Raw genomic sequence first — 27,844 nt, 5'->3', positions numbered from 1 at the left:
ATGCCCTTGAAAATTCCAATGAAATACTGTCTGTTTCCATGTTCCGAATGAAAATGCTGAAGAGTTAACTTTAAAAAATGGTATACACCACATGGGAGACTGAATTCATCCAGTAATAAAGCAATATTTCTCTATTTACATCGTGGCAAACAAAGTAAGACAGATTGAGACACACTAAACTCAGAAGATTTCCTCATTCCAGAGAAGGGAATAAGTGAAGTCGGGAACTTTTTTGTAGATTGTGAGAACAGCATCCAAAGCCAGGCTTCTCTAATGGGCATCCGAAGGATACAGCTGACAGACGTAACAGTGGAATTTTCTCAGAAACGGTAGGGAAGTGGAAAGGAATGGTTACTTAGATGGGAGTAAGAAATTCACTGTCTCTTGAAAGTTTGATTAAGAATAGGCTTCTGGAGGAAGAGACCTGAAGACCCACCTATTTGCACTCTGCTCGCAGTGTGGCAGCACAGTTTCTTGTGAAACACGTAGGGAAATTGATTGGAGAAAAGGTCCAACTGGTTATTGACTCCTGTTGGTTGCATTTTCACTTGTGGGGAAGGACAAGGTCAGAAAAGAACAGATAACACAAACATTATGCATCCTCTTATATTAATAAGCAGCAAGTTTTATTATTAATATTTGGCTTAGAGATCCCTGGACACTGACAGTATCATTAATAAGAATGCTTCAGGATTATTATGAGAGGAGAAAAACTGTTGAAAGCCTGGACTGGATACAAACTTAAATTCTGAACTGAAAGGTTCAATATTCGTCATATTAAAATGCACTTTATTAAAATATATAAAGTAGAAAAGACAGTATAGAACAGATGTTTTGAGGAAAACATGTCAGTTGTACACTAATATTTTTATGAGGCCAAACTAATTTACTTAAAATTCCTATGATCTGTAGAGAAATTATTTCTTCTCCCACACTAAACTACAGTGGATTTGTCAGGCTGAAAATAGAACAAATAAGGATGTGAACAGGTTGCTTTTGTGAAAACTTTCAAACATATTTAATAAGACTGAACGGTCAGTTCTTGTGCCAAAGAATTCTCTTCTAAGTTACTATACTTTAATGGTACGGACAAAAAAAAAAAACAACACAAAATTTCAACCTAGGTTTTGCTGCACTTGAATGGAAAAGAATTGCTCTCAATCTATCAGTAAATTATATGGATCTTCACCTGGCAAAAGGATATAAACAAGACACTGAAAATCTTCCTGTATTTCCTTAAAAAAATTGTAGGAAAAAATCAGTACAAATGGCTTTGAAAATACAATTAATCCATTCCTATAGGGTAATTTGTATTTGAATGCCTAGAATTATTAGTTTCAAAAGCAGCGCTGGAGAAAACTCAAAGACTGTCCCCAGTGGATTTTCACTGTACTAGAATCAGCTGAAGTATGTAAACATCTCTCTGGTAAAAGAGTCACCAATAATTCTGAAAAATTAAGGTAGTGGCTACTTACAGAATTCAAAACACTTTTGCTTCAACTCAGTTTCAGCTATAAAAGATGCACTGATTTTTTTTAGGAATTTGCTAGGATGACTCTGTTTGAGCAGGAAGGTTGGACCAAATGACCTCACTTCCAACCTTATCCATTCTGTGATTTTGTGAATATATTTCAAGTGTGTAAATTCTCCTATGAAATAGAAAGCAACTTAAAAATAGAACTTGGACTAAACAGTGAAAAATATTTCAGATGCTTCCTCCTAAGTGCATTATTTGCACTTGACCTCAATATTATCTTTTGTTTGGTGCCACAGGTTTTTCTGGAATAAGAATCATTTTGGCAAGGGGCTTTTGCATCTAAATTTTGCAGACATTGAACTATGAAACTGCCAGAGTATCAAAAACAAAACAAAAAAAAACCCCACACCAACCCCCCCAAAAAAACCACCAAAAAACCCCAAACCAGAATGCAGAGAAGCAAGTATTCCATAAATTAAGCCTAGAATAGCAAAATACATGAAGAAGTAAATTTGTCTAGTTGTGAATACTGACGTTTTTCCAATCTAAGTCCCTCAAAATAAAGCAGTGCCGAAGTTTTCTTCAAGCCAGCAAATTGTACATTCAGCTGTCAGAAAGTCAAATACCAAAAAACCTACATTAAAGATGCTGATGTTACAAAGTCAAGAGATGCTCAAAGGTGAGCAAAGCTCATACAACTTTATTTTGTCCCACTTTGTGTTGGTAGGACAAGCCTTTCAGCAACAACTGTCTATGAGAATTCTCAGGTCTCTTCAAAGCGAAATAAGCCCTCAAAATGGAAAATACTCAGCATTTCCTCCCTCCTCCTTGTGTCACTAAATGTGTGTGGTAACATTGTATCTCACTTGTACACTACCAAAATCTTAACACTGAAAACGGAATTGGATTTTTTTTTTTCCCTTGGGGAGACTTTCCCAGTTTTAAACATTCTGCTGCATCTCTGGCTCATCAACCCACAGGTGTTACAGTGCAGCTAAGTCTATTCAACAGTGGGTACCTCCTTCTGAAAGGACAAATCTCCTTCCTTACCCTCCCACCATCTCCCTTCAAAGAGAACTGGCCAACCATTAAGCCAGAAGAAAATGGCTTGAACTGGCTCAGTTTGGATCACAGGAAAACAAATGCTGGCACAAAGGAGGCACCAGGAACAGAAAAGGGGTTCCACTGATACCTCCATCAGCGAGTTATCAAGCAGCCATTACAACAGCTCCACCATATTGAAAAATCAGACCAAAAAGGGTATTTCTACATTTATTTAAGATATTAAGCACCATTCCTTTTCTTTCTGGAGGAAAAGAACTTGTGCATTAGGAAGCTGAAGGCTAGAAGTTTCACATGTCCATTAACTAATACAGCACTCCACAGCTGATTTTACAATGTTATATACTATTTTTACAGTACTTTATATGCACATAAAATTCCTTTTAATTTCAGCTGCACATACTAAACTCTCAGCAGTCAGCAAATCGGTCACAACATGACTAACACCATCAGCAATCAAACTCTTCTATTTGTAGATTTGCTAACAATCTTGGAACAGTGTAAGAACTGTCACAGCTCTCTAAATGTGATCACCTCCTTCTTCTCACAATCCTGTCTAATTTTCCAAGCTTTGAAAGCCTGCAACAGAGTGATGAACCCACTTTCTACTAAACCTGATTCAATCCAAGAGCAACGCTCATGCTATTAGAATAAAAGAGGCATAGGGTAAAGCAGGAAATATTAACGGAGCCTGCAAAAATATGAATACTGCGGTGGAAGCAAACTAAGGTTGCACATGCAATCAGTTCCTGAATGTCTGACTCTAACAGCAGCTTTCTTTTAACTGGAAACTTTTGTGCATTTTCATAAGATATTTTTGTAATAAAGAAGCAAAAACATGCTGACCCCTCGATGGATCATCAGAAGAACTACATTCTTTGGACTCACAACATTGACCTTTGCCACTTCAGCTGATCAATGACGGTTGGAATAATAGGCAGTAACCCATAAATCAGCCAACAGAGGGAAACAAATAGCTATAAAACCTGTCAGCAAGAAGCAGATATGCATGGAAGCAGCAATTTTTGGGCTGAAACCAAATTTCACAGTAATTGGGCTTGAAACCTTTATCTCCTAGTCTTCTCTTACAATGTGCACTTTGCTTATCCTTCCTTTATCCCACTTGCTATTTGTTAAACATCTACATTTAAGTGACATTGCTTCTTTACTCCAAAATATAGGAGTAGCTTCCCCTTTGAGCTTCCAGAAAAATGCCAGTAAAAATTAAAATTTATATCTGCTACTTCGAAGTCTCAATATTTCAAATAACAAGCAAGAAGTGTGTACTGAACTTTTTGTGTTTGCAAGGTCTTAAGAGTGCAAGGGGCTTTAGAAGAGAGGAAGCAAAAGTTAGCAAAATAGTCTGTATTCAAAACAAACCTTTGCTACTTAAGCTCCAGAACTTTTGATTGCCAGAATCTGTAAATTAATGACTTGAAACACAATAAAAACAACTGTGTTGGACAGTAAGACATGAAACACATTCAAATAATATGTGCTATTGCTATTTTAAGCTATAACATATCTGACTTCTACATTGCCGTTCTAAAAAGAGAAAGCTATCCCTGGAGTTTGGTACAGGTTGTTCAGTATTTTGTACAGTCAATACACTCACTTAACAGTTTTTCAGTATTCTCTTCCAGCAGACAATGTGTTGCTGTATGAACTGAAACAGAAGATATATTTTTAGAAGGTAAAATCTTGTGTATAACTGCCCAGTTTAATATGTACTCTCAAATTCTTGTTGCACGGTTCTAAAAAAATCATCTTAACACAGTTATGAATATGTTAACTCCATGGACCAAAGTATTTTTCTCAAAATAGTTTCAAATAGGGGGGAAAAACACCTGGATGTTGGGACAATGAAACAAAAAAATTTGAGAAACAGAGTATATGCTTGCTAAACAAGAATTATGTTTATTTAGCTAGTGAATCACCTAGAGGAGTAAATTTTCACTTTCATGATAGCAATCTGTCAGGCTTGCAAACACCCAGAAATAGGAATTAAAGATTATTTTAAATGTAGTTATAAAGGTCATAAAAAGTCTGATTTAGACTGAGGTACATTTACTCAAAACTGAGATTCATTGAGTGGTAGCAAACAAACAGTTCCTCAGACAAATGCACTTTTTTCAGTTTACATGTTACAGGAAAAGAAATAAAGAAATGTGCATTAACTGGTGGTGTCCACCAAGCTGCATATTAATATTCTCTTACACCAAACAGTTTGAAACAAGGGAAATGTCATCCTAATATAATTTCATGTTACGATTCATTTGGCTAAACTGCAGCTTAGAGTTGCTTTGCCATATTAAAAGATTACTACAATAATTTTCACATGAACATTTAGACTTGAGTTTTACTCCAGGACTAAATATGGCATGATTTGCTTTTAATCTGTTGAATAGCTAAAAACTGACAATTAAAAAAACTACAACAAAGAAAAAAATTAAGTTGAAGCAATGTGAATCTCACATCATTGAACCACTTCTAATGGTTAAATGTTAGTATTTAACAAATTCAAAGAGTTAATGAATCCTTGCATTCGTTCGGTCTCCTGTGCCTTAGCTAGGATGCATAAATACAAAAGACAGCAGATACTGGTAAAAGCTTCAGGACAGAAAGTGCTTGACGAAGGTACAGTTCTCAAGTGTGTTTGGTGAGAGAGTATAAGGGCAGATGCACTGATGAGAACCATTACAAGAAGAGTCAATTTCGTGTTAAAGTGTTCAAAGATGTCACCTTAAGCAGAAAAAAGCTTTAATAACGTCTTCTTAGACATATTAGGCATTTCCAGAGTCTACATCATTAGTGTTGTATTCTAGCAGGACATCTCCATATAGTTATTGTTTGTTTCTATTTCTCTCCTGAAAGAAAACAAAGACAAAAAAGGAAAATCATATTAATGAACACAGATCAACATTATGTCCTTTCTTCTCATTACAGCAGTTACATTGCTTGCAATTTATCTAAACTGGGCAACAAGCTCTCAAGAAAAAAGCTTCAATTATTTTCAGGAACATGAAATTATCCAGTTTAAGTCAACTTCTTAAAAAGAAACACAGAAGTACACATCAACCTAAAAGGTAAGTATGTTCCAAAAAATTGCTATGAAGAAGAAAAGAGTCATAATGTCACTTTTAATTAGCTTACAATAAAATATATTGCACAAAGTCAACTTAGTAAGGAGACCAAGGGACCTACAAACAATGCAAGAAGGTTTCCTAAATCTTCTGCTCGTCAAAAAATGCTCTACTCTCAACACATTATATCCCTGAAAAAATATGGTAATCACAGGTATCTCCTTCAAAGCCCCACATAATAAAATGTTCCAGAGTGCATAAGATCAAAAGGTAAAGGAACTAGTAAAGGAACTAGTTGGCCCAATACCTTGTCCTCCATCCAAAGGCACAAATGGGAAGAAAAATACTTTTTTTTTTAAAAAGGCGATCCATACTTTTTTTAGAAATTACTTTCAATAACAAAAACTGAAAATCAGTGAGATAGGAGTGGCTACAAAAAAACTCTTGAATGCGAGCCTGAGTTGCAGTCCAGACCATACTCACTACAAAGCCCTCACTGCATTGCAAGATGCCACATTTGGCATCAAGGGCTAAAATACTAATTGTATTGTATCTCTGTCAGGGACTAACAGATCTGTACTACATATTACAAGTCTAACAGAATAAATAACACTTTCAGTGCTTTATCACCATCCTCCATTTTCTGTATTTTGTTCCAAGATAAACATACACTTAACCATTAGGACTACCTCTAGGAAAAAAATAAAAACTGATCAACAAACTATATCTTGTTGCTTTCATAATCTACCTTCTAGCCTGTAAAAAAATACTATAGCTTGAGTGTAAAAAACTAAGACCTTATCTTCCAATAGCATTTTCCATAACACTTTTCTTTATATGTACTACTGAGAACTTTATACACATGTATTAATATCTGCATGGAAGAGAGGTAGGTTCCCATTCCCATTTAAAAAAAAATAAAAAATTAGAGAAATACTTCCCTGTGTTTTTATTATTGCATCACACAACATGTTATAAATGGAATGTAAATATAGCAGGGAAAATCAAAATAACCCAGGAAGCATTTGAACAATTATTTCAAAATCACTCAATCCAATACCACATTGAAACTTTATTATGCTAGAAACTATTTAGGGAAAATGCAAATTAGCTTATGAACCCACATAGATGCTGCTAAAAAGACACTACAGTGAAAGAAGAGGATACAAAACATTTATACTGGTTATTACTGGTGATCTAGTCCACTCCAAGACAGACTAAGTTGCTTCAAGATGAACACCAAAAAAGTAAAGCTCGTTCTTGCTCCCGGTCCCAGTAGCTGGGTATCTAAGATTGGACATTTGCTAGGGCACAACTTCCATATATTTAAAGCGAGAGTGATACTTGCACTATTCTGCTAGAAATTATTTTTTCCTAATTCAAAAAGACATGACTAATATTTTCACAGTAGGATACTGGTTTTAAAACGTAAGATTTATAGTATTAGTCATTAATACAAACTGATACGTTAACAATGCACTCTAGGCTGAAAACAGATGACCAGTGGCCTCATGCCTCACTATGCACGTAAGGCATGCAGAAATAGCCTGCTCATGCACATCTCAGATTATTCCTCTAATATCAGCAGACTTCAACTGCAAAGAACGACAGTGTTGAAAAACACTACTGTGGTATTCAGTAGGAGCCTATGAAACTGCAGTGTTAAAATACTGATATTTTATATTAAACAATTTTAAGATCAACCTGTATACAACTAAAATCATGGGCTCCTGTTCATCTGTAAGTATTACATATGTAACCACTGACTCAAGCTGTCTAGAAAGACACTCTGCATTGCAAACTGCTGCACTGTAAACTGACTGACCTGCTGCTTTGCAAAGCCCCTGAACTCAAAATCCATTTATAAAAATTCAACACAGAAAAGGAATGATATCCTGACTACCTGCTTCCAGTTGATGAAATAAAGGATGTGTTGCAAATTTCATGTTGTTTTTGAATTCTACAGAGGAAAAAGGCTTCAAAACATCAGCACGCCTTCCCTGTGATCTCAAAATTACATATTACTACATTTATATTTAAATACTTAAAGCAGGCATGCACATCTGACATTTTTTCAATGCAAGTGAACAATACATTCTTCAAATACTGGTAATCAGTGACATTTGGTATCTGTACGGCAAAAGAGAGAGAAAGATGACCTGATTTATTCAAATCCCGGGCAATGGTATTCCACTCAAAAACACCTGTCAAACTCTTAAGTCAGATCACACTCCAAAATCACAGTCTTTTCCTGCCTCAAAAAGCATTCTTCTTCTGGGTTTTATTGGTGATTATACACCAATTAGCAGAAGACTTTATTCCCAGAAGGTTTCCACCACAAGAGCAGAGGAAGTTTCAGCGTAATCCCCTGGATTCCCCTACATTTCTCTTTCACCCATTCTTTTTCTTCTTTGTTCAGAGGAGCAAAACCTTTATCACCTCCCTGGCACTACTCCCGGATGAAAAGCTCCTGTATATTTAAGTTCCCTGCCAAAGGCCAACTTCACTTCAGAACTCACCAGGGTCAGGTTACTCAGCTTTAAGGGGAGTTTACTACCAGGACATGGAAAATAAGTACCATCTGAATTAGAACAATGTGGGAACATATGGGTTAGTTAAATGTACCTGCCATCTGCAAACCATGTGCTGAGCAGATTTGTATAGAATGTTATTTGCATGTGTGAAACCAGCAAAACCAAGTGAAGGTGAACCTAAAAAAAATGCTCAGGCCACAGAAACGTGCATCAATCCAGTGCAAACTACGGAATTAACTTGATCTTATCCATGAGGCTGACTTACTTTCAAAATTTAGTTCTCTGAATTCAGGGCATTAATCAAATGATCCCATGCTGAAAAGAAGCTGCAATGTAATTTATCCTCAGATGTAATGAAATCTCTATGCTAACAAAGTTTCAAAAATCAAAGCAACAAAAATGTTTACTGGTCTGATTTGAAAGAAACTACTGAGATGCACACACCATTGACTTTGGGATTTCTTTGTCACACAGAAGGTAAACAAAAAAGCCTCATTTAAGTAGCCATAATGTAAACATAGCCTAATAAGACCAAGAAGAAACTACTAAAATCCTTGGCTGTATTTTTTTTTTCCAAGATCCCACAAACTGAAGCTCAAGGGAAGATCTGAAAGGGTGACTTTGGATGACTTTTATAGCAGTTGCAAGTGTAAGCATTTCAAGGCGCCCATTTTGAAAGCTACCCAGGATTGCAAGGTTGCACAGGCAAATTGCAAAGCTTCCACACAGTACCTCCAGTACTAGCAACTATACTTGCAAAAAACCCCTAGAATTTTGCTAAACCTTTGCCTCTTACTCCAGTGTTTAAAGCGTTCATGCCTGGAGCTGTCTGCTTTGCACCTCTCCCAAGAGGTAGCATTCTTTCAACAACTTCAGAAGTTGCTTTACTGCAAACTGTGATTTAATCTTAAACTTAAAAGCCCTGCTCATCTGCAGTGTAAGCTAACATGTCAGACTGCATTCTGTGAAGTGAGGCGCAGGCACTTATCTCCTCTGCCAACTGTGCTGCGTGGGCAGGAACACCTGGCAGAGGCAGAAGAGACAGCTGTAGAGGTGGTGAGAAGAAGCCACAGCAAAGTTCATGAAATCTCATTTACTAATGGCATCAGTCACAATCTGCAAATTATTTCACCCCAGTGTACCAATACAGCTAGGACAGCACAAACATTGAGTTTAGTGCTTGAGAACCACAATAAAAAAAACAGATTACTGAGAAAACTGAAAAATGCCAGAAATTGTTTACTCTATTAATGACAAGGATATCATTGGCTGTTAACATAAACTAGATTACTGAAATTTTAAAATTGTGTAACATACCAGTCCTTTTTAACTTCTCACTCTTGAATTCCAAACTACAGAGGGTACATCTCCTGAACACAGAGATTATCTCAGAACTAGATGAAAATATTTAAATGCATTTCTCTGAGAAGCACTTCTGGGAATTCTGGGAATATAGGAGGGAAAGATCTCTACAATCCTTACACAGACCTAGAAATTTTCCTGTGGAGTTCCCCTCCCTAAACACTCATTATCTTCTATTCCTTAACGCAACATGAAAACCACAAGACAAATTAAAAATCAAAGTTAACATACGAAGTTGAATGAGGTTTTACAACTTCAGAGTAGCTCTTTCTCCTGGTAAGTCTTATGAATCATCTGAGACCCTGCTACTGCAGATGATTTGAACTACAGACATAATATAAGGTTTTCAAGCATATAAATATTAAGAAATTCCAAAAAAGCTAAAAGACTTAGACTTCTAATTTATTTATTCTTCCCATTAGCTTTGAAGGCACTTTACTTATTTCAGTCTCTGAAACATACTTAGCAATAGGAAAAAAAAGTGAATAAGTTACAGGAAAAAGGTAAATTTAAATTTGAGCAGACTCATGCACTGTTAGTAGAATGTGGAGAGACCATATTACTTTATTATGGTAATGATAAAGGCAATAAGAACGTAATCCACATCTGAAATTCCACAGAGCAAAACATTCAGAAGGCAGAGGTGGAGAAAGAAACCCAACTATTTTAAAGACATCATACAATAACAAACAACAAGAAAAGGCTCTGCAGAAATCAAGCTTGAACTCCCTGAGCCATAAAAGCCCTTCCTGTCTTCTTTTCCCAGGCAGATACTTTCAGTGATGGATCAGCCAATTCCAACTACTAGGAAGTGCTTCCTTTCAGTGCTGTACATCATCACACATTGTTATATCAGACTTTAATTAGCTAATAGATGGCCATTTCAGCAAGTTCATTAAAAAGTAAAAAAAGAAAAACAAAACCAAACAAAACAAGCCTCTTGATCCCCACTGTTTGTTAACAACACTCACAGTATAACATTGGCTTTTGAAGACTGACAATAGATAGCTTCTTACTAACTCTATGGAAATTGCATTTAGTGATGAACTCTGTCCCAGTAAAAGAAGCAGAAAGATGACTGACACCTTTGTTAATTTTTGTCAGATGTCCATAGCAACAACAAGAACATATTATTTAATTGCTCTGCTAAGGAACCTATACTAGCCTTGGAAAGGAAATGACATGCACTGCAGGGCTTATAAAATACACTGGTGAAGAATTTCTCAGGTAATTTTTCTTTAAGCCTCACCACTCATGCTCTTTGCACGCATGTGTAACTCAAATACCAATCTACCATGAGGAAACACGAACTTATTTTATCTTGGTTTCCTATTATATTTTATATGGAAATGCAACGAACATGCAAGTTTATGCTTATTTTTTCATAACTGACTATAACCCCTAGGGTACAGAAGCAAAACAATAATTATCTGTCAATATTAACGACCAAAACTCTGAAAAAAATCACACAGAACTGGGCTGGAACAGCTTAGCAACTGATAATTTCTGTAACATCTCATTTCAACTAAATGAATATGAAAGTTTAAGCAAATCAATTGATATAAAACAAACAATACTAGTTCAACTGAATCTACAGAACAGATTTAATAGACACACAAGATCTGTATATTTTAAAGTGCCATTTTTTTCCAGAAAGCACCACCAGCAACGAGTTCCTGCTAACTAGCCCATCTGCAGTATGAATCAATGAAGCAAGGATGAAGCACTTTGTGAAGAGACACATAGGTTGGGATTTCCTTGCAATACACAGGCATATTTCTCCCCTGTTAAATGCAGGAAAAGCATCACTGTTCTAGTCAATTTGTTCTTAATACGGCACTGAAATCTGAGGAGATGCAGCAGGAAGCAGAAGGCTGCACATCATGAATTTTAACAACTATTTGGGTGTACTCAAGGTTCTGCTTTTGCTGTGGAACAAGAGACTTAGAATTACTCCTTTGCTTTAAAAGACGCAGCATTTAGAAAAAGGTACAGCTGCCACAGATCCAGCTCAATTCAAGTTCTAAGTCTTGTCTTACACAGCTATCTTGATATTTAAGAACATTACCACATTAGATTCCAAAGAGTGACTGGTCTCTTGAGCATTAAGGTAAACCACTTGGTTGATATTCCTAGCTTTTCCAATAGGGGTCCCTATTTTACAGGAGAAATTGGTCTTTCCAGTCCCAGAGTCAGAGAAATTAAATCCACTCTGTATGAAATTAAAATTAAAAAGAAATTAAAAAGACTCTGTATGCTTGATTTTGCAGGTAGTGATTTCAAACCAAAAGAAAAATGTGACAAGATCCATACAAGTGTTGCTCTGAACTAAGACTGCCTACGAGTTTAATTACTTTCCATCTCTTTTATTCAACAGCCCAATATTGCACTTTCCCTCTTGCATCACCCCTAGAGAAAGGCAGGCCACACCAGTATTCAAACTCCTACATAGTCACTCGATACAAGACCACATTATAACATCCAGACTTCTCCATACTATACCCACCCTCTAATGAATTCTAAGCCTTTCCTTGGAACAGAAACAACTGACTACCACATGCACAGAGAACAGGCACATTTGAAATCTCTGTATCTGTAACATAAGAACTTGCAGCTCATTTTTAAGTGTTTTGAAAAGACTAAAGATGCAAAAGCAAATGAAAAGTACATAAGTACATCATCACTGAAGGGAAATTCTGGAGCAATATTTCCAAAATTATTCTAGCTCCAAACAGTCCTCTTCTCCCATGACCAGGGGTACATATTCATCTCATGATTACCAGGGGAGAACAAATGATCTCCTGTTTCTACTTTCTCGGACATGAGACCTGCAATATCACTTTGAATTATTAAGATGAAACTGTTGATAAACATGAAGTTCAAGGAAATTGCAAAATAACGTCCCTTGAAACATCATCAAAAGCATACAGGAAATTCATATGTTTCTCAGAAGATATTACATAAAGCTCTTTAAAAGGGTTTCATGTTTATTACATGAACTTCTTTTAGATGTAAATAAATACACAAACTTTTAAGTGTCGTCTAGTACAAATACCCAACTGCATTAAAAATTTCGGTCAACTACCTGTTTTCCTTGACTTTTACAAGGACTGTGCATGTATCTACATCTGATTTTGACATTACAACCTAGTACTTTCTGGCCAGGGGCTAAGGGAAAGAAGAACTGTCTACAGTTCACTCTTAATGGGTATTTTCTCCCTTCTTTCATGATCTTTTTAAGAAATATCAAATGAAGTATAAAGTCAGCAATGTCCTGGAAAGGAAAGGAGTTACACTCCTTAACATGGCAGCCTGATTATGACCCAACTATCAGAGAAACAAAAGTTACATTAGTATCAGAATTGGGAAATTACTCCTTTTGAGAGTCAGGAAGTTCTAGCTATGTCAGCATTCCTATTACAAGACATATAGTACAACAGGAGAAAGCTAACATTTTAAATGCTTATTTATCTGTCATTCAAAGGTTTCCTGAAAAGTAAAAATATTTCAAATGCAAATTAGATAAACACAAATATATACCAAATTCTTCTCTCATGAATAAAAATTAATTATTTTTCTGGACTATTCCACTAAGAAAAACATCTAAAACATTCCAGAGTTACATGAAAACATGGGGTTTTTTTTCCAATGTATGAAGCAAAAGTAGAATTCATCAAAAAGCACCAAAAGATGACCCAGGGCAACAGGTAATTGTAGGTTAATAAGCCACCATATGAGGGCAAGGACCTTGCTGCCTTACAAAAACTGCATTTTTAATCGAAGTCACATTTGAATTTGATTCATATATTTACTGAAGATCAGGAGCATAACTACAGATGGAATGTTTTTATTTTCAATATCTTTTATTTTCTAAAACGTAATTACGTCCTCTTAAAAGGCATATTTTAAGACTTCTGTTCCATTTTTTTTTTAAAATCTTATCGCTACAAGTTTCTGTTGAAAGACAATAAAACATGTTTTTAAATAATACACACACAAATAGACATATTTACGTCACAAGGCAGCAATTAACTAAGGACTAAGGGCATTCCAGATTATTTCAATACACATCTGACAGAACTCATGAAAAACATCATTCATTTCTCTGATCCTTTGGTAAAAGATCACAGCACTTGTATGTTTAAAATAGGCTACTGGAACCTGAACTGTAAGAGAAGCGTGGAACAATTACAGCACAGTCCCAACCATAAATATTCTACCCTGTAGATACCAGGGTCACATCAAACAGTGGTAGACACCAGAGTTCTAATATTTATGGTTAAAGAGACTATTCATAGTCATTTGTAAGTAACCTTTTCCAAATGGCAAAGTTACTGAAGTTTCATGTTAATCAGAGACTATTCCTTGCACTTTCACAAGTATACTGCCATGTTTTAATAAAACATACTGCTAGGTCATATTGGAAATGAATTATTGATCCCCTTCAGTTGTTAAGATTAAACTTTTACAACCAATTTTTTTAGGAAAAGTTAGCTGTAATGATGAACAGCTATAAAGTAAATTAAATCCCTAAATCATTTGCTGTTTACAATGTTTAGATCTCTAGCTGTATGGAAGTTTGTTATCACCTGTGCAACAACAAAACATTAACTGAACTTCAAGGAACATGGAACTGACTACTGCTGCTTGATGTATTGAATATTTTATTAACAGTAATAAGCATATTTTTCATGACCAAAACACTGGAAACAAAGTGATTGTCACAACTGCCGAAGAAAATGAGCAGGAACCAAATTTACACAGTTCTACTGGCAGTAGAAAGTGCACATATTTTACCACAGCTCCATAAAAGCCTAGCTGGCACTAGGCAATAAAGGATTACTCAATTAACCATAAACCAGAGCTTACGATACTAATTGTTGCATTTGAAACTTGAATCATAAAAGAGTTAACAACTGTATGTTTACAATGTAGAGACAGGCTGCTTGTACACTATGTGATAAAAGAAGAAACCCAGAGATTTAAAATCAACACTCAGTCATAATGATAAAGATGAACTCTCAGTAAATGTCATTAGTTTAATTCAGACTTCCTATAATTTAAGTCCATATTCATTTGCTTAAGGCATAGCTCAAATCCATCTACAAAGACAAAACCTCAAACTACCTGCATACAGTTCTGAAGCAATTTTTCAAAATTGGTCATAAAACCAATTGGTATGATGCTGTAAAAGAGCCAATGGCTACTGTGCAAGTATCTTGACAAGTATGTTGTCTCTTAACAGTGTTGAGAAAGGTAACTGTTTACAAAGAAATGCAGAGTTCGGTACTTGAGTCATACACATCCTGTATGTTTTCCCAGAAGATATTACAGGAAATAGCAATGTTCCTTTATTACACAAATATGCATAATCACAGTCATCTAGTTAGAGACCTACTAAATGCTGAAATTAGTACTTTGAATTTTAAGTTTAGCATACACAGAAACACTTCCAATAACCTACATTCCCCCTCTCCATTACATTCTGTGGCTTTCGCCTACTACTGAAGGAACAAAACCACAAATAAAACACAATCTTTCTGAGTTGCTAGGGCATGTCTGAATTATGATTCCTTTAAGTTTCAAAAGTAGGAATTTTTGAAGTACACTAGTTACTTCTGGAGTGCCTTAAAACTTTAAAAATTGAGAAAATACTGAAACATGAAGGCTACAGAGAGAGATTATAATCTTAGTCCTCCTGAAACATTATAAAAATCACAATTAATCACAGAATCATAAAATAGCCTGAGTTGGATGGGTCCTAGGATGATCCTTGTCGTCCCCTTGTTGGTGCTTCGTAGGCCCCCCGAATCATCCCATGTTGTTGCTGGGATTGTTGTCCCACTTCTTGAACTCTGTCAGGCTTGGTGCTGTGACCACTTCCCTGGGGAGCCTGTTCCAGTGCCCAACTACCCTCTGAACGAAGAACCTTTTCTTTTATCTGACTTAAACCTCCCCTGACACAACTTCAGGCCATTTCCTCAGGTCCTGTCTGGTCATCAGAGAGAAAAGATCAGTTCCTGCCCCTCTGCTTCCCCTTGTGAGGAAGCTGTACAGTGTGCTGAGGTCTTCAGGTGAAATTCTTATGAAGTCAGAATTGTGTCAGCTTCAAGTGAACAAATTCACAACTTTACATGTCACAAGGCCCCTAATTAGCCTAAACCCTAGACTTCTGGGTTTTTTTATGCAATGGGTGGTGTGATAGGATGAACAGAGATCACTACCACTAAACTGCAGTGCTGCAAACTCCCATTTCTGAATACTTGCATATCATCTAACTGGTTCAACAGCTCCTGAAATATTTCTAACCATGAGACAAATCATGTATTTACTGTTACTAGCAAGTCTGGAAAGAAAGTAAATATAGGAAAAGTAAATATTGTGGCCAATGGTCAACACAAGTGTTATGATTAGGGAGAGTACACACAAGACAAAGTAGACAAGTACTATAAACCAGCTTGAATTAAATGTCTTTTTGCCTTGTCTGGTTTACCAAAATACCTCCAAAACTAAAGTTTCTCTACAGATTTATCACATTTATCACATGTATACTCTTCTTCACAGAAATGAAAACTACACATTACTTTTTTTAGGAAATACATTATCAGAAAGGTCCAAAAATGATTTTGACACTGTACAAGTCATCACTGCATTGCTCCTGTGTTTCACAAAAAACAAACTGAATCAAGGGGAAAACCTGCTTTTCATAGTAATCATGCTGTTAACATTTAATTAAAACAGAATTTGAATCAAAATGCTATGTTAGATAAAGTAAGCTTCTTCTGTAATTTTTCATCCTTTTTATGACATCCAGAAACTGTAAAAATCTAAACTACAAGACTTCAGTTATGGATAATACCATCAAATCAGTCTTCCCTTACATCGAAGAAGTAGAACATGTCAGATGCCTGCTTATTCAAGGCCTATGTTAGTACTGCAATCAAACACATGCCTGCACTAACAAACAAGTTATGAGAAGTTAAATCTTTTCACTAAGAGCCAGTTATATCAAGTACAGACACTTTGGGCAAAAAGCACAACCATCTGATTCAACACTTGCACACAGAAACTCCAGCTGAATGAAAAACAAGGCTTCCTAAAACATAATAAACAGGAGAGCTACTGTAATGACACTGATTTCTTACCCTACGCATGGCTTCCTCCTCCTCTTGACGCTTCTCATAATGTGCAAAGTCATCAAAGATTGAGGTGGTATGCTTGAAAGTAGCAATTATTTTAAGCACTTGCTTGGCTTTTTCTAGGGGTACCTCTTGAGTGTCCCTCGAATTGGTAACCGGTTTGTTGTCATTGTTTTCCAAGCGAATGTGCCGCAGTTGGTTATTGGGAACGTCTTTGACAAAGATCCATTTGACATCAAACTTCCCCTTCCACTTATCCTGAGACCAGACACCAGCGTATGCATTGTAGTCCACAACAGACTTCATCTCAGCCACTCCACAAAAGTGTCCACTGCCATTCACACTGAAGAGTAAATAGAGTGGGCCTTTTCCATTCAGGGAACGGTAAGCAGCATCCAAGCGCTTATTACCATGCTCAGTACTACACCAGATAGAGTACTTAATGGAGCGATGAATATCGTCCTCTGAGTAACTTTTGATTATAAACACGCGTCCGTTCTTCAGATTCCAATCGAAGTCTTTGGGATTGTAGTTGTTTATGGCCTTTAGTTTCTCCAGCACTGGGTGCACTTCCACACCAGAAGGTGAGGAGCTGACGGATACAACACCTAAACCAAAGTTCTCACTACCAGCTCCATTGTTCTGGCTAAAGCCCACACCCCTATTACGAGGAGCTACCCAGCGGTTTTGCAGCTGTTGCTGCTGCAACTGGTGAGGCTGGGCCTGCTGCTGAGGTCCTTGTTGCTGTTGTGGTTGCTGTGGCTGAGGCTGCTGTTGAGGCAGTTGGCTTTGCACCAGTGGTGGTGGTTGAATTAATGGCTGAGGCTGCTGGATTATAGTCTGAGGAGGCAGTACTGGTTGAGCTGGGGGTGCTTTTACCACTGACCCTTTGTCATCCCAAGTTCCAATATTCATGTTGTGTTTTATTGGTGGTGGTGGTACAGCAGGGCCCCCAATGCCTACATTACCTTTAGGCTTGAGTTTCGGCTGAGGTTTAGCAGGTTTCCTTGCTATTGCAGCCCATGAGGTTGGTTTAGGTGCTGAACTGCTAACTGGGGGCACGCTGTTAGCTGCAATGCTTGTCATACCTGTACTGCTCAGAGCTGAACCTACAGTTTTTGTTACAGCAGCCGTCATATCTCCACCGATTTTCAGTCCAGTCATGCCTTGCTCAATGCTGCTAATCCCAGGCACCTTGCTCAGAGTATCACTGCCAAATCCAGCCTGTCCATCTGCTATGGCTCTCCCAAGAGAACTAGGTGGATAGCCATAACTGCTGCTGTAAGCAGAGCTTTGCGTTGATTGTCCCTGAGATCCACTTGTCCCCCATGTAGAGAAGTCTGCATTCCCAGGAAAAAAATTAAATCCATGCTGCCCAAGAAATGGAGGGGTGTTTCCTAATGCCCCAGGTTGACTAAATACACCATCGGGTATGTAATGGTGTTCACCATTACTCATCTGTCCATAAGTTGTCAAATATGGCATTGGAGGGTCGCCTGCAGTTGACCATGCTGCTTCACCTAAAGAGTATGGAAATCCAATGGATGGAGCATAATAGCTAGGCATATATGGGTCTGACATTGGTGGATAGCTGTTACTCTGCAAGAAAATAAAATAAAAATCAGCAATATTGACAATTATGCTCAGAGCAAAAAAAACCCTGTAATACAATCCAAGACATTTTTAAGGGTTATATGAATGCACTTGTAACTTTCACCATTCCTCCCAACATAAAAGATGAACTAAATAACTGTCAGATATGACCATTTTTTTAAGGGACTGTCTCAAAGCACTAAAGAGCCGCATTTTTTGTAACATACTATCTTTACTTTTAGTTACTAAGCTAGGTTAAATATGCCTCCATGCAAACAGTATCAAGAAAATAACTTAAAGTTAGCTTAAAGTAGCTTTAAAAAACAAGTCATAACAACTGTACTTTCATAAATAAAGCAAACTGGCTGCAACTATGACTTTAAGTTTTGGTATTCTTAGCTTTTGCCAAATTTCTCACTTCTCAGTTCTGTTGGAGACACCAACAGAATACTATAGTGAAATGGATGCAAGGCTGCCTGTTTATTTCATAAGAAACAACAGTAAAACCATAACATTTCCATGCTATTGAGAATGGACTTTAAATCAGTACTACACCAGATAGACTCCTGGGAAATCACAGAATTTACTTCTTGAGACATTTGAAGGACTAGCCCCTATGACTTCTGATGTTGTTTTGGGGGAAAAAAATGCACGTTATCATTCTCTAGCTGATGCCTCCTTAATGTTGAATTCTGGTGAAAAAAAAAAGTGAAGGCAAACAAAATTCTGAAAGTTTTTTAATAATTTGCACTTTGTCCCTCTCTCAAGACCTTACAAACTTAACACAATGCATGTAAACTTTTGGCTACAGAGGCAATTCACAGCTCTGAAAGTCAAGTCATTAACTTCTTGGCAGAGAAGTTGTACCAAGCTGTAGTAATATTAAGTTTCAACCTATTATGCCATCAGCTGTGAGCTACTTCTACCACCTTCAAAGGAAATCATGTCCAAGCACTTAATATATTCTCGGAGCCAATAAAACTGTTGTTTTGAACTGCATCCAACAGATGATAATTTTGTGGCAAATGTAAGGGGCTGGGTTTTGGTCTGGGGGTTGTGTTTTGGTTTTTTGGTTTGTTTTTTTTTCCTCGAGCTTCTTGTACTGCATCTTTCTGAAGCCAGAACACAAGCACAACAGCAGGAGACATCAAAGCATGCTTTTTAACTGAACCTTGTCCAGAATTCTTAGGAATACTTTATCTGCTTAAGATATCGTAAGACAAAATATGATATAAAATTATATTTCAATGGATATTCAGGCAAGTAAGTAATTCTAAGAAATATCCAAAAATTAAGTCTGGAAGTCAGTTGAACGCCAAAATTAACTTCAAGGTAGTAAATAATGTTCACTTACCTGATTTGTCTGACTACTTAGATATGGCTCAAAATCATCATCATTTACTGCATCCTTTTGATGAATCGAACCGTTTTGTACTGAAACTAAAAGTAAGTCTGTATTAGTATACTTTCTGGAAGATCTATGCTGCACTTTTAATCTAGGTAACAGTTCTTGATCACCTGTGCATTGAAATACGTACTACTGTCAAGCACTCGTCCAATTTAAAGAAAATACCTCATTCTATTGATCATCAAGATCCAATCTTAGGAGAGGTCTGCAAAGATGGCAACTAGAACAGACTATTCCTGACTGTTCTTTCCTGAGATCCATAGACAGAGGTAGAACTACAGGCACACTTTTATTTGCACAGGCAGTAAATCCAGTGTTTCCAGAAGTACCAGACCAAGTGCAAATGTGCAGACCAACCAGATCTACAGACATATTCAATAGGTTCAGGGAAAGTTGCAACACACAGCTTTCTCCTGCCAGGAGGAAAGGCAGTTACCCACCAAGACAACTGTGAAGGGCACCACTATTCAGATATTTAACTCTGTATTTCCTACATAACTATACTGCCTTAGTGGCATCTCTGAAGCTCTGAGGGGACAAAGCAAAACAGAAACAAGAGCTTAAGTCCCAAAGGGTGATTACAAGCCTTTCCCAACATATATGCTACTATATGCTGGAATCTTTTCCTACCTGCTCTTCTTGGCCTCCTGTTACCTTTCATTTCATCTAAGTCATTACACCTACCTGGAATTTTCCAGCTGCCTAAATTACTTGAAGTGTGTCTCTACCATCCCCCAGGCTACTATTCAAACAAAGCCACACTGTAGAAATTTCTGCTAAATTCCACTGTTTCCCATGGTGCAAAGCAGAATAAGGACTTAAACCAGCACTTGCAACTATATAACTTGAAGATGAAGATCTCTTCTCAAAAAAAAAAAATTCTGGTTTTCCAGATGCAACTTTTTTTTTGGTGTTATAGATCAAAAAGGTTTAGTGGGGAAAAAAAAGTTTCATAAACCACAACAGCAGAAGTTACAGCAAAACAGCAGATTTTTCTGACAGCTTAAGACACTGAATTAAGAGATGATTCTGTGGTTTCCCTCTTTTAGCAAATGCTCTGAAAAGCATATACAACCATACAACTAAATCTTCAACTTTGTTGAAATTAGTGTTTAAGAGTGGAAGGGGCTTCTGTTTCATTGAGCGGAGGGGAGCTGCCACACAGAAGTTCACAAGTGGTGCCTGGACTAAGTAATTTGAATTTTTTTTCACATTTGACTTCAACACCTCTAAAACAAAACTGCCTTCAGTGAATGAAACTAGCTGAAAAAAAAAATGACAGAGGAATAGATATAATCACAATGAACAATCAAAATCCTGGAAAATTTTGTTAACTTCAGACAGCAGTAAAAAGAGGTAAAAATTCATAATTTAATGCAGAACAGAATATTTTTTTTTCAAAGCAATTACTGGGAAGGAAGAAAGCAACTTGTGTTTTGAATACCTTCTTGAAGTTTTAAAAGTCAGAACACTTGACAGTTCAATTATTATAAACTGGCACAGAGCATTTCTATACTAGCTACAATAAAATATAACTGGCAATGATAAGCACAATAGGGTCTAGAACTGGACAGAACAATATTCCTAATTAAATACCACATTAAATTAAAAATTAGGTGTTGGGGGTGCTTTTCCCCCACAAATAAAGAGTTTCAGTTAAGGTCATTAATCATCCTGAATTTACACACAATGGTAACATATGAATGAACTGGAACACTATATTCCTCTTTATATTTGGCCCAGTTACACACGGGATGAGCCTCAAAACATTTTGTCCACCCCATGCCCACTTCTTAGACTTCACTAAATAGTACAAACAGCTCAAATACAATTCTGTTATAATGAAAAACATGGGCAGCAGCATATAAGTTTCTTAAAAGCATGCAACCACAAATAAAGGAATAGACAGCTCTATGTCAAGACTAGCATCCTATCAGAATTAATCTCATACTGACTGCTAATCTTCATAAAACGTGCATGTGCTGTGTTTATTGCTTCACAGAGGTCACTGAAGACAGAATTATTTTTTGTTTGACATTACAACTAACTTGGAATATTCTTGTAAATGTATTTTCTTTCTTATTCATTCTGTACTGAGATCCTAAGTCAAAGATAAAATATTTCTACACTGACATTTTTCCTAGTAAATACATACATTTCTCAGTGAAATAGCATCACTAGAAGCATGTTTCTTTGGTTTTTCATTTTAACTTTACCTAAAGTGTTAATAGTGAAGAATGTAGCCCACACAGACATTTAACAATAGTAAATGAATGCCTCATTCCCAAAATCTCATGTTAAGTATTCCAACTGAACAGGGTAGTGATGAAAATGCTAATTGAAAATAATCTACAGATACTAAAAATATCCATATCAATACAACGCTGAAAATACCATGTACTTCCACAAACACTGTGAAAATATACAATGTAATTTAGATATTGGGAAGAAACAACTCATCAAATAGAGGAACTTAAAGCTAATATTCTTTTAAGTATTACTATCCTTGGAATAACCAAAATGGATAAATTATAGCCAAAGGCATAAGAATAACTTTTTCATTAGAAGTCATCACACCTTACTGTGAAGAATAAATACTAAGAGAAAAAGTAACATTTCATTCTTGTTTTAAACCTAATAATTACATTTAAACCTTCTACAAAACAAAAAATTATTATATACAAATAAGGGTAAAAAACAAGTCAGCACCTTCCTATGACAGGTGTGATACGCTGGCAAAATAAACAAAAGCGGAAAAAAAGGGAGTTCCAGGAACGCCTTGTTTCTCCCCATCACCATGCCCCTATAGGACATAATTTGATTGATGTCAGTTCTGATGTTTTATGTCAACTGTACAGTAGTTGACAAGTAGAATAAGAAAACTTTCACGACAGTATGATTTAGTCACTGAAGTCTCTGAAATACGAACATTAATATCAAACATAACAGACGGATAGTGCTGTTCTACACACTAAAACATCAATCCCACAAATTCCAGTCAAGGGAAACAGCACAGTACACCAATTTATCAATTAAAACAAAGCACCCAAAACATTTTACTAGACAAAACAAATCAGCCACCTCCCAATATAATTTACAGGTCTAATATTTTTCATTTCAGTATGAAATATGCACACATCCCTTTTACTGCTCACTCACATTCTCAGTCTACCAGACATGTGGACAGGTTCTACCACCCTTTTTAACATCACTGCTCTTATGCACAGAACCAACTTCAGATTAGTCTGTTAACTCAGTATCATATCTTCCTTCAAAGCTCCTTTAAGCTGAGACCTATCATGACAATTGAAAAAGATTATTGTCTGCTAACATGTGGTCAGTAAGGACTGCTGATACTGACTTAATTTATCCTCTTGAAAAAATCTCTAACCCAAAGCCAACTACTCATGCTACACTGTGCTACCATCTTCAACCTCACAGACCTTTAATCTAATGCTAAATCATAACAGTTTCACTAAGCAGACATTACACCAAATAATTTAACAAAGCAGAGATTATTGTTCTGTTCCACTACAGTTTTCATTGAAGTTATATTCTCACCAAGAGAATACATCATAAGCATTCATTATTTAAAAGGATGCACTCCATAAAAAAATCCAAGTTCAGAAATGTAAAAATCTCTTCCTTACATAGCAAACCGAGAGATGTGTTTTGATTCAAACATTCCACAGCAGTGACAAATTATAGAACTCAAAAATATGCTAACATAAATAAGCCAAAGTAGAGCTGACTAGTGCATTTTCACACACTGCACCCAAATAGAAATGCTTAATATTTTCACTCCAATTCACATATAATATAGTTCAAAAACTACCTGTATGATTCTCTAACAGATGCAACTCAGTAACCTCACTAAAACTGTGAAACAGTAATTCAATGATTGTGAAGCCACAAACTACTTGCTACAATGAATTTGACTTTTCTTCTTATTTAGGGGCAACTTGGAAGGTAAAACCACAAACTACTGCAAAAACATGAAGTAGTTAAAAACTGCAGTTCTGGGAAAAAAAAGCAGAGATATCAGAATATGAGAGAACAAGTATTAAAGACTGACCAACCTAAGAAGGTCTGAGGAGGTAAACACATGTTCATTTTTCTCTGAATGCAGAGAAATTAAAACAGGCCAAATTCAGCAAGATTTGGGAACTCTCATAAGCAGTATATGTAACAAGAAACAGATAATCTGCACACAGACAGAATAACAGAATAAGTACATTGCGAATAACATTAAATGACAGCTCACAGAGAACAATTAGATTAGTTCAGACAATGAACAGAGGGGGGCAAAGAGTACCTGAGCTCACAAAAAATGTTTCTTATCTGCTTAAGTATAATGAGCATATTAACACACAAAGGTACCTGTGTGCATGCTATTCTATAGCTCAGTTTGCTGAGCAGCTCAGAATTAAATGGGTACAAGTGTACTGTTAAGGCAAAACAGAAATTCCAAATAGAATGTTAGTAAGAAAACAAATTTCAGACTAGAAACTGCAAGACACAATCTGAGATGCTGTTTACAACTGACTTGCCAACAATTTTAGAGAGAAGAATATTAAGTAGTTAGTAGTTCCTTCTTTCCTTGTGGGAAACAAACCTCACAGAGTACAATATTTAAAAACTAAGATGCTGACAGAAGCATGAAAAAAGCAGAAAAGCAGAAGACCTACAAACACTGATAGAAGATTCTATACTGATGCTAAAATGAAGAAAGACCACAAAAATTTTGAGAATAAGGAAGGTGATGTTTTCTGCTCAGACATGAGTAACTAGTCACGTGGTTGCTGTGTAGCAAACTAAGGAAGCTGTTCAAAAATATTCTTCCTATGATTCTATTCACTGGACAGAAAGACCCGAGGTGTACTGGTAAAAGAGATTACACAAGTGTATCACAAAGTCAGCTAAAAAGAAGTAACTATGTTACTGTACCACTTCTGACATTAAACTTTTGCAAAATAAAACATTTTAAACTGATGCACTGCTGTGCCACAGTAAAAATTCTGGGAAATAACACTTTGGCACACAATTTCCTGTCATCCTGCTCTGAAATAAAAGATATCTTATAGCTACAACCTCTTCCCATGACTGTCTGAAGACACGTGATCCTCCATAAACAGCAACATTACAGATTTATACAGAAATGTGAGGTATTAACTTACCTTTATTTCCCTGTCCTTTAGGCCTCTGTATGTAGAAAAGTAAGAGGAAAAAAGCAAAACAAGTTCAGTTAGAATCCTCTAATATTAACTTCAGGGTAATTACATTTATTTGCCAATTCTGCCCTTTTAAACTTAAATATAATTTTAAAATATTATTAAAATCATGTTATAAAAATCTTGTGACATTATATAAAATATTATAAAATATTACAAAACCAAAACCTGATCGAATTTCACAAAAAAAAAATTGGAATAATCTAGTATTTACACCATATGAAGCTTAAATGGTGTTGAAAAACTGAACAAGTGCACTTTGTTTGCCCCACACGCACCCCAAAAAACATAAGCAATAAACATAAAAACAATGTATTGAGTAAAAAAAAACTAAATTAGTAGCTTTAATTACTGACAATACTTGAACTTCATTATGATATGTCATCTTTTAAATTGACTGACAGGTACATATCAGAGAATAATCTACAATGCCTTGCTTTTTAGATATACAAAGGAATATATACTGATATTGTAAGCTGAACTTCAGGCTGTGCATTCCTCACCTAGGCAATTACATGGAGAAAATGATACAGCCTGTACGAAGCTTTCACACAAGGAAATAATACCTTAAGGAGGATTTTTTTTTTTTTTTTTTTAGGATTAGTCATTACAAAACACTGTTAATCTGTCATGCACTGAGAATCAATGTAACAGTACAAGTTACAGTATCCTTAATTCCTCTATAGCAAGATAAAATCGTTTAGAAAAACAAACATTAGTCCCTGAAGACCTAATTCATCTTCTCACATATTTTCAACTGAGCATGAGTGAGTCCCCAGGCTCCATCACTCTCTTAACAATTTTTAGTCCCGAAGAGCTCAGTACTCAGAGGTTTGAAAGTTTAGGAGGTAACCACCTCCATGTTGCTTTTATGCGTATCTGTCTCAGAGCTGCCTGTACACCGTACAGCACTGCTCCCTCTAAATCTGCACTGGTTAGTCACCTCCCTCTCCCACAACCAGAGAACTATCTCTGTAACCTTAAAAATCCCAACGACCTCATCTTATGGGATAAATCTAATCCAGACACAAAGGCATGCAAAGACCAAGATACACAGAACTAGAAAAGTTGGGAAGAAGTAGCTTTCATGGAAATCAGAACAATCACAAGCTAAGAGATCACTGAGCTAGAAATAAGTACTTAAAGGAAACTGGAGAGCATGCACAGAAACAAAAGAAACAAAACATTAAAGGCACGGAGAGAAAATAAAAGGAGACAGGACACTGCAGGGCCAAAACTTTTGGGGAGTGGTAGAAGCCCACGGAGGAAGCAGAGACCAAGACAAAACGCTTCCAGCCTGAAAGAAAGCCCAGCAGAGGCCTAGCAAAGATAAGGAAATAACAAATTTTAAGCTCCGTGGAAGACCAACTTAAAAAAAGTGTCCAACAGCGCGAGGAGATAAACTGACAACTGGTGGAAGAAGCAGAGGCCGGAGGGAAAGGGTTGGGTGAGGAAAGCGAAAGGCAGGAAGAGAAAGGATGCGGTAAAGAAGAGCCAGAGGGAATGAGGGGGTTGCAGGGGAGAGAATACGGCGCCGGGCACCGCGGGGAACCTGGCACTGAGGCGCTCCCGGAGCGGAGCGAAGAACCAGGAGAGCGGGGGGGGCTTGGCGAGGAGGGCCAGCCCGGGTGGGTCCTGCACAAAGGGGGCGGGCGGCGGCGCGGGCTGAGCGGGGCCGAGCTGAGCGCCGGCGGGCCCTGCGGCCGGGCGGGAGGCGGAGCGGCTCCGGCGGATCCGCGGTTATAAATAGGGGCGGCCGGGCCGGGAAAGGGGCCCGCCATCCCGGCTCCCAGGGACCACCGCTCCCCATGGCGGCGGGGACGGAAGGAAGCAGGGGAGGGAAGGAGAGAGTGAAGAGGCCGCGAACCGCGCCGCCCCGGCGGCGAGGGAAGGTGCAGGTGGCCGCCTTGCCGCCGCCCCGCCGCCGCCCCCCCCGCCGGCGGTAGCGACGGGCCTGGGAAGAGGGAAGGGCAGGGAGCGGGCGGCCGCCCCTCCGCCCCGCGGCCGGTACCTGGTCGACGCTGGTGGCTGACATTCTTCACGGGGAGCCGCGATCCCCTCGCTCCGCTCCGCCTGGGCCTCGAGTGATTCCGCACGCCGGGGCCGCTCGCTCGCCTCCGCCGCCTCCTCCCCCTGATTGTCGCCGCCGCCGCCGCCTGGGCTCGCTGCCGCCGCCGTCGATCGGGTTCCCGCTGGAAGGAGCCGCTGGCCGGACGCAGCGCCGCTTCCCCCCCTTTGCTCTGGGCTCCGCTTCCCCACAATGGCGGACGGGCTCCGGCTCCCACTTCCGCTCCGCGGCGCCCTGACCTTCCGCTCCCCCCTCCGCCGGCGTCGCCGCCGACCTTTCCCTTCCCGTCCCCGCCTCCCTCATGTCACGTGGCCCGGGAAGCAGCGCCGCGCGCGCGCGCCCATGGCGGGGGGGGCGGGGCCGGAGGCCCCCGGTGGGAGCGCGCGTGCGCGCGGCGGGAACAGGGAGGGGGGGTCGGGCCGGCGGAAGGTGTGGGCGCCGCTCCCGCCTCCGGCGGGCCTGGAGTGCGCGTGCGCTTCGGGAATGCTCGGGGGCGAGGGAGAACGGCGAGTCCCTGCGCTGCAGCGCGCGTGTGCCGCGGAGCTGCCGGGGTGGGGTGTGTGGCTGGCGGGCGGGCGGGCGGCAGCGGGGCCGAGGGGAGACCCGGCCTGGCCGCCGTGAGCGGCTGCTGCTGCCTGTGGGGCGCTCGGGCAGCCCTGGCCGGGCAGCTCCTGCCCCCCGTCCTCTCCCCTGGATCACAGCGTGGGTCAGGTTGGAAGGGACCACAGAGGGTCATCTGGTCCAGCCTTCCTGCTCACGCAGGGTCATCCCAGACACATGGCACAGGATTGTGTCCAGACAGTTCTTGAATATGTCCAGTGAGGGAGACTCTACAACCCTTCTGGAAAATCTTTTCCCATGCATGGTCACCCGCACAGCAAAGAATT

General features: G+C 38.4%; 1 protein-coding gene across 1 annotated transcript; it reads right to left on the bottom strand.

The window, feature by feature from the left end:
- Positions 1–604: 604 nt before the first annotated feature.
- On the bottom strand, positions 605–27,275 carry YTHDF3 (YTH N6-methyladenosine RNA binding protein 3). The gene is made up of 5 exons (XM_017829646.1): positions 26,901–27,275; positions 24,836–24,860; positions 19,605–19,690; positions 16,664–18,256; positions 605–5,406 (listed from the first exon to the last, which is right to left on the bottom strand). Exons 1-5 carry the CDS (start codon positions 26,922–26,924, stop codon positions 5,383–5,385), a joined length of 1,752 nt encoding a protein of 583 aa, XP_017685135.1. The 5' UTR covers positions 26,925–27,275; the 3' UTR covers positions 605–5,382.
- Between the last annotated feature and the right edge of the window lie 569 nt (positions 27,276–27,844).

Source organism: Lepidothrix coronata, unplaced genomic scaffold (assembly GCF_001604755.1).
Source record: "Lepidothrix coronata isolate B3197 unplaced genomic scaffold, Lepidothrix_coronata-1.0 Scaffold166, whole genome shotgun sequence".
Lineage (NCBI taxonomy): Eukaryota > Metazoa > Chordata > Aves > Passeriformes > Pipridae > Lepidothrix > Lepidothrix coronata.
Note: the sequence above shows the minus strand (reverse complement) of the source record. Positions and strands in the feature narration are given on the sequence as shown.

Bases quoted from the DNA above. Each gene is read 5' to 3' on its own strand.
- YTHDF3 (XM_017829646.1), bottom strand. From the start codon at position 26,924: ATGTCAGCCACCAGCGTCGACCAG. The intron at 24,861-26,900 runs GTACCGGCCGCG...TTCTACATACAG, and splicing joins CAGCCACCAGCGTCGACCAG to AGGCCTAAAGGACAGGGAAA. The intron at 5,407-16,663 runs GTAAGAAATCAG...GTTTTCTTTCAG, and splicing joins AGGAGGAAGCCATGCGTAGG to GAGAGAAATAGAAACAAACA.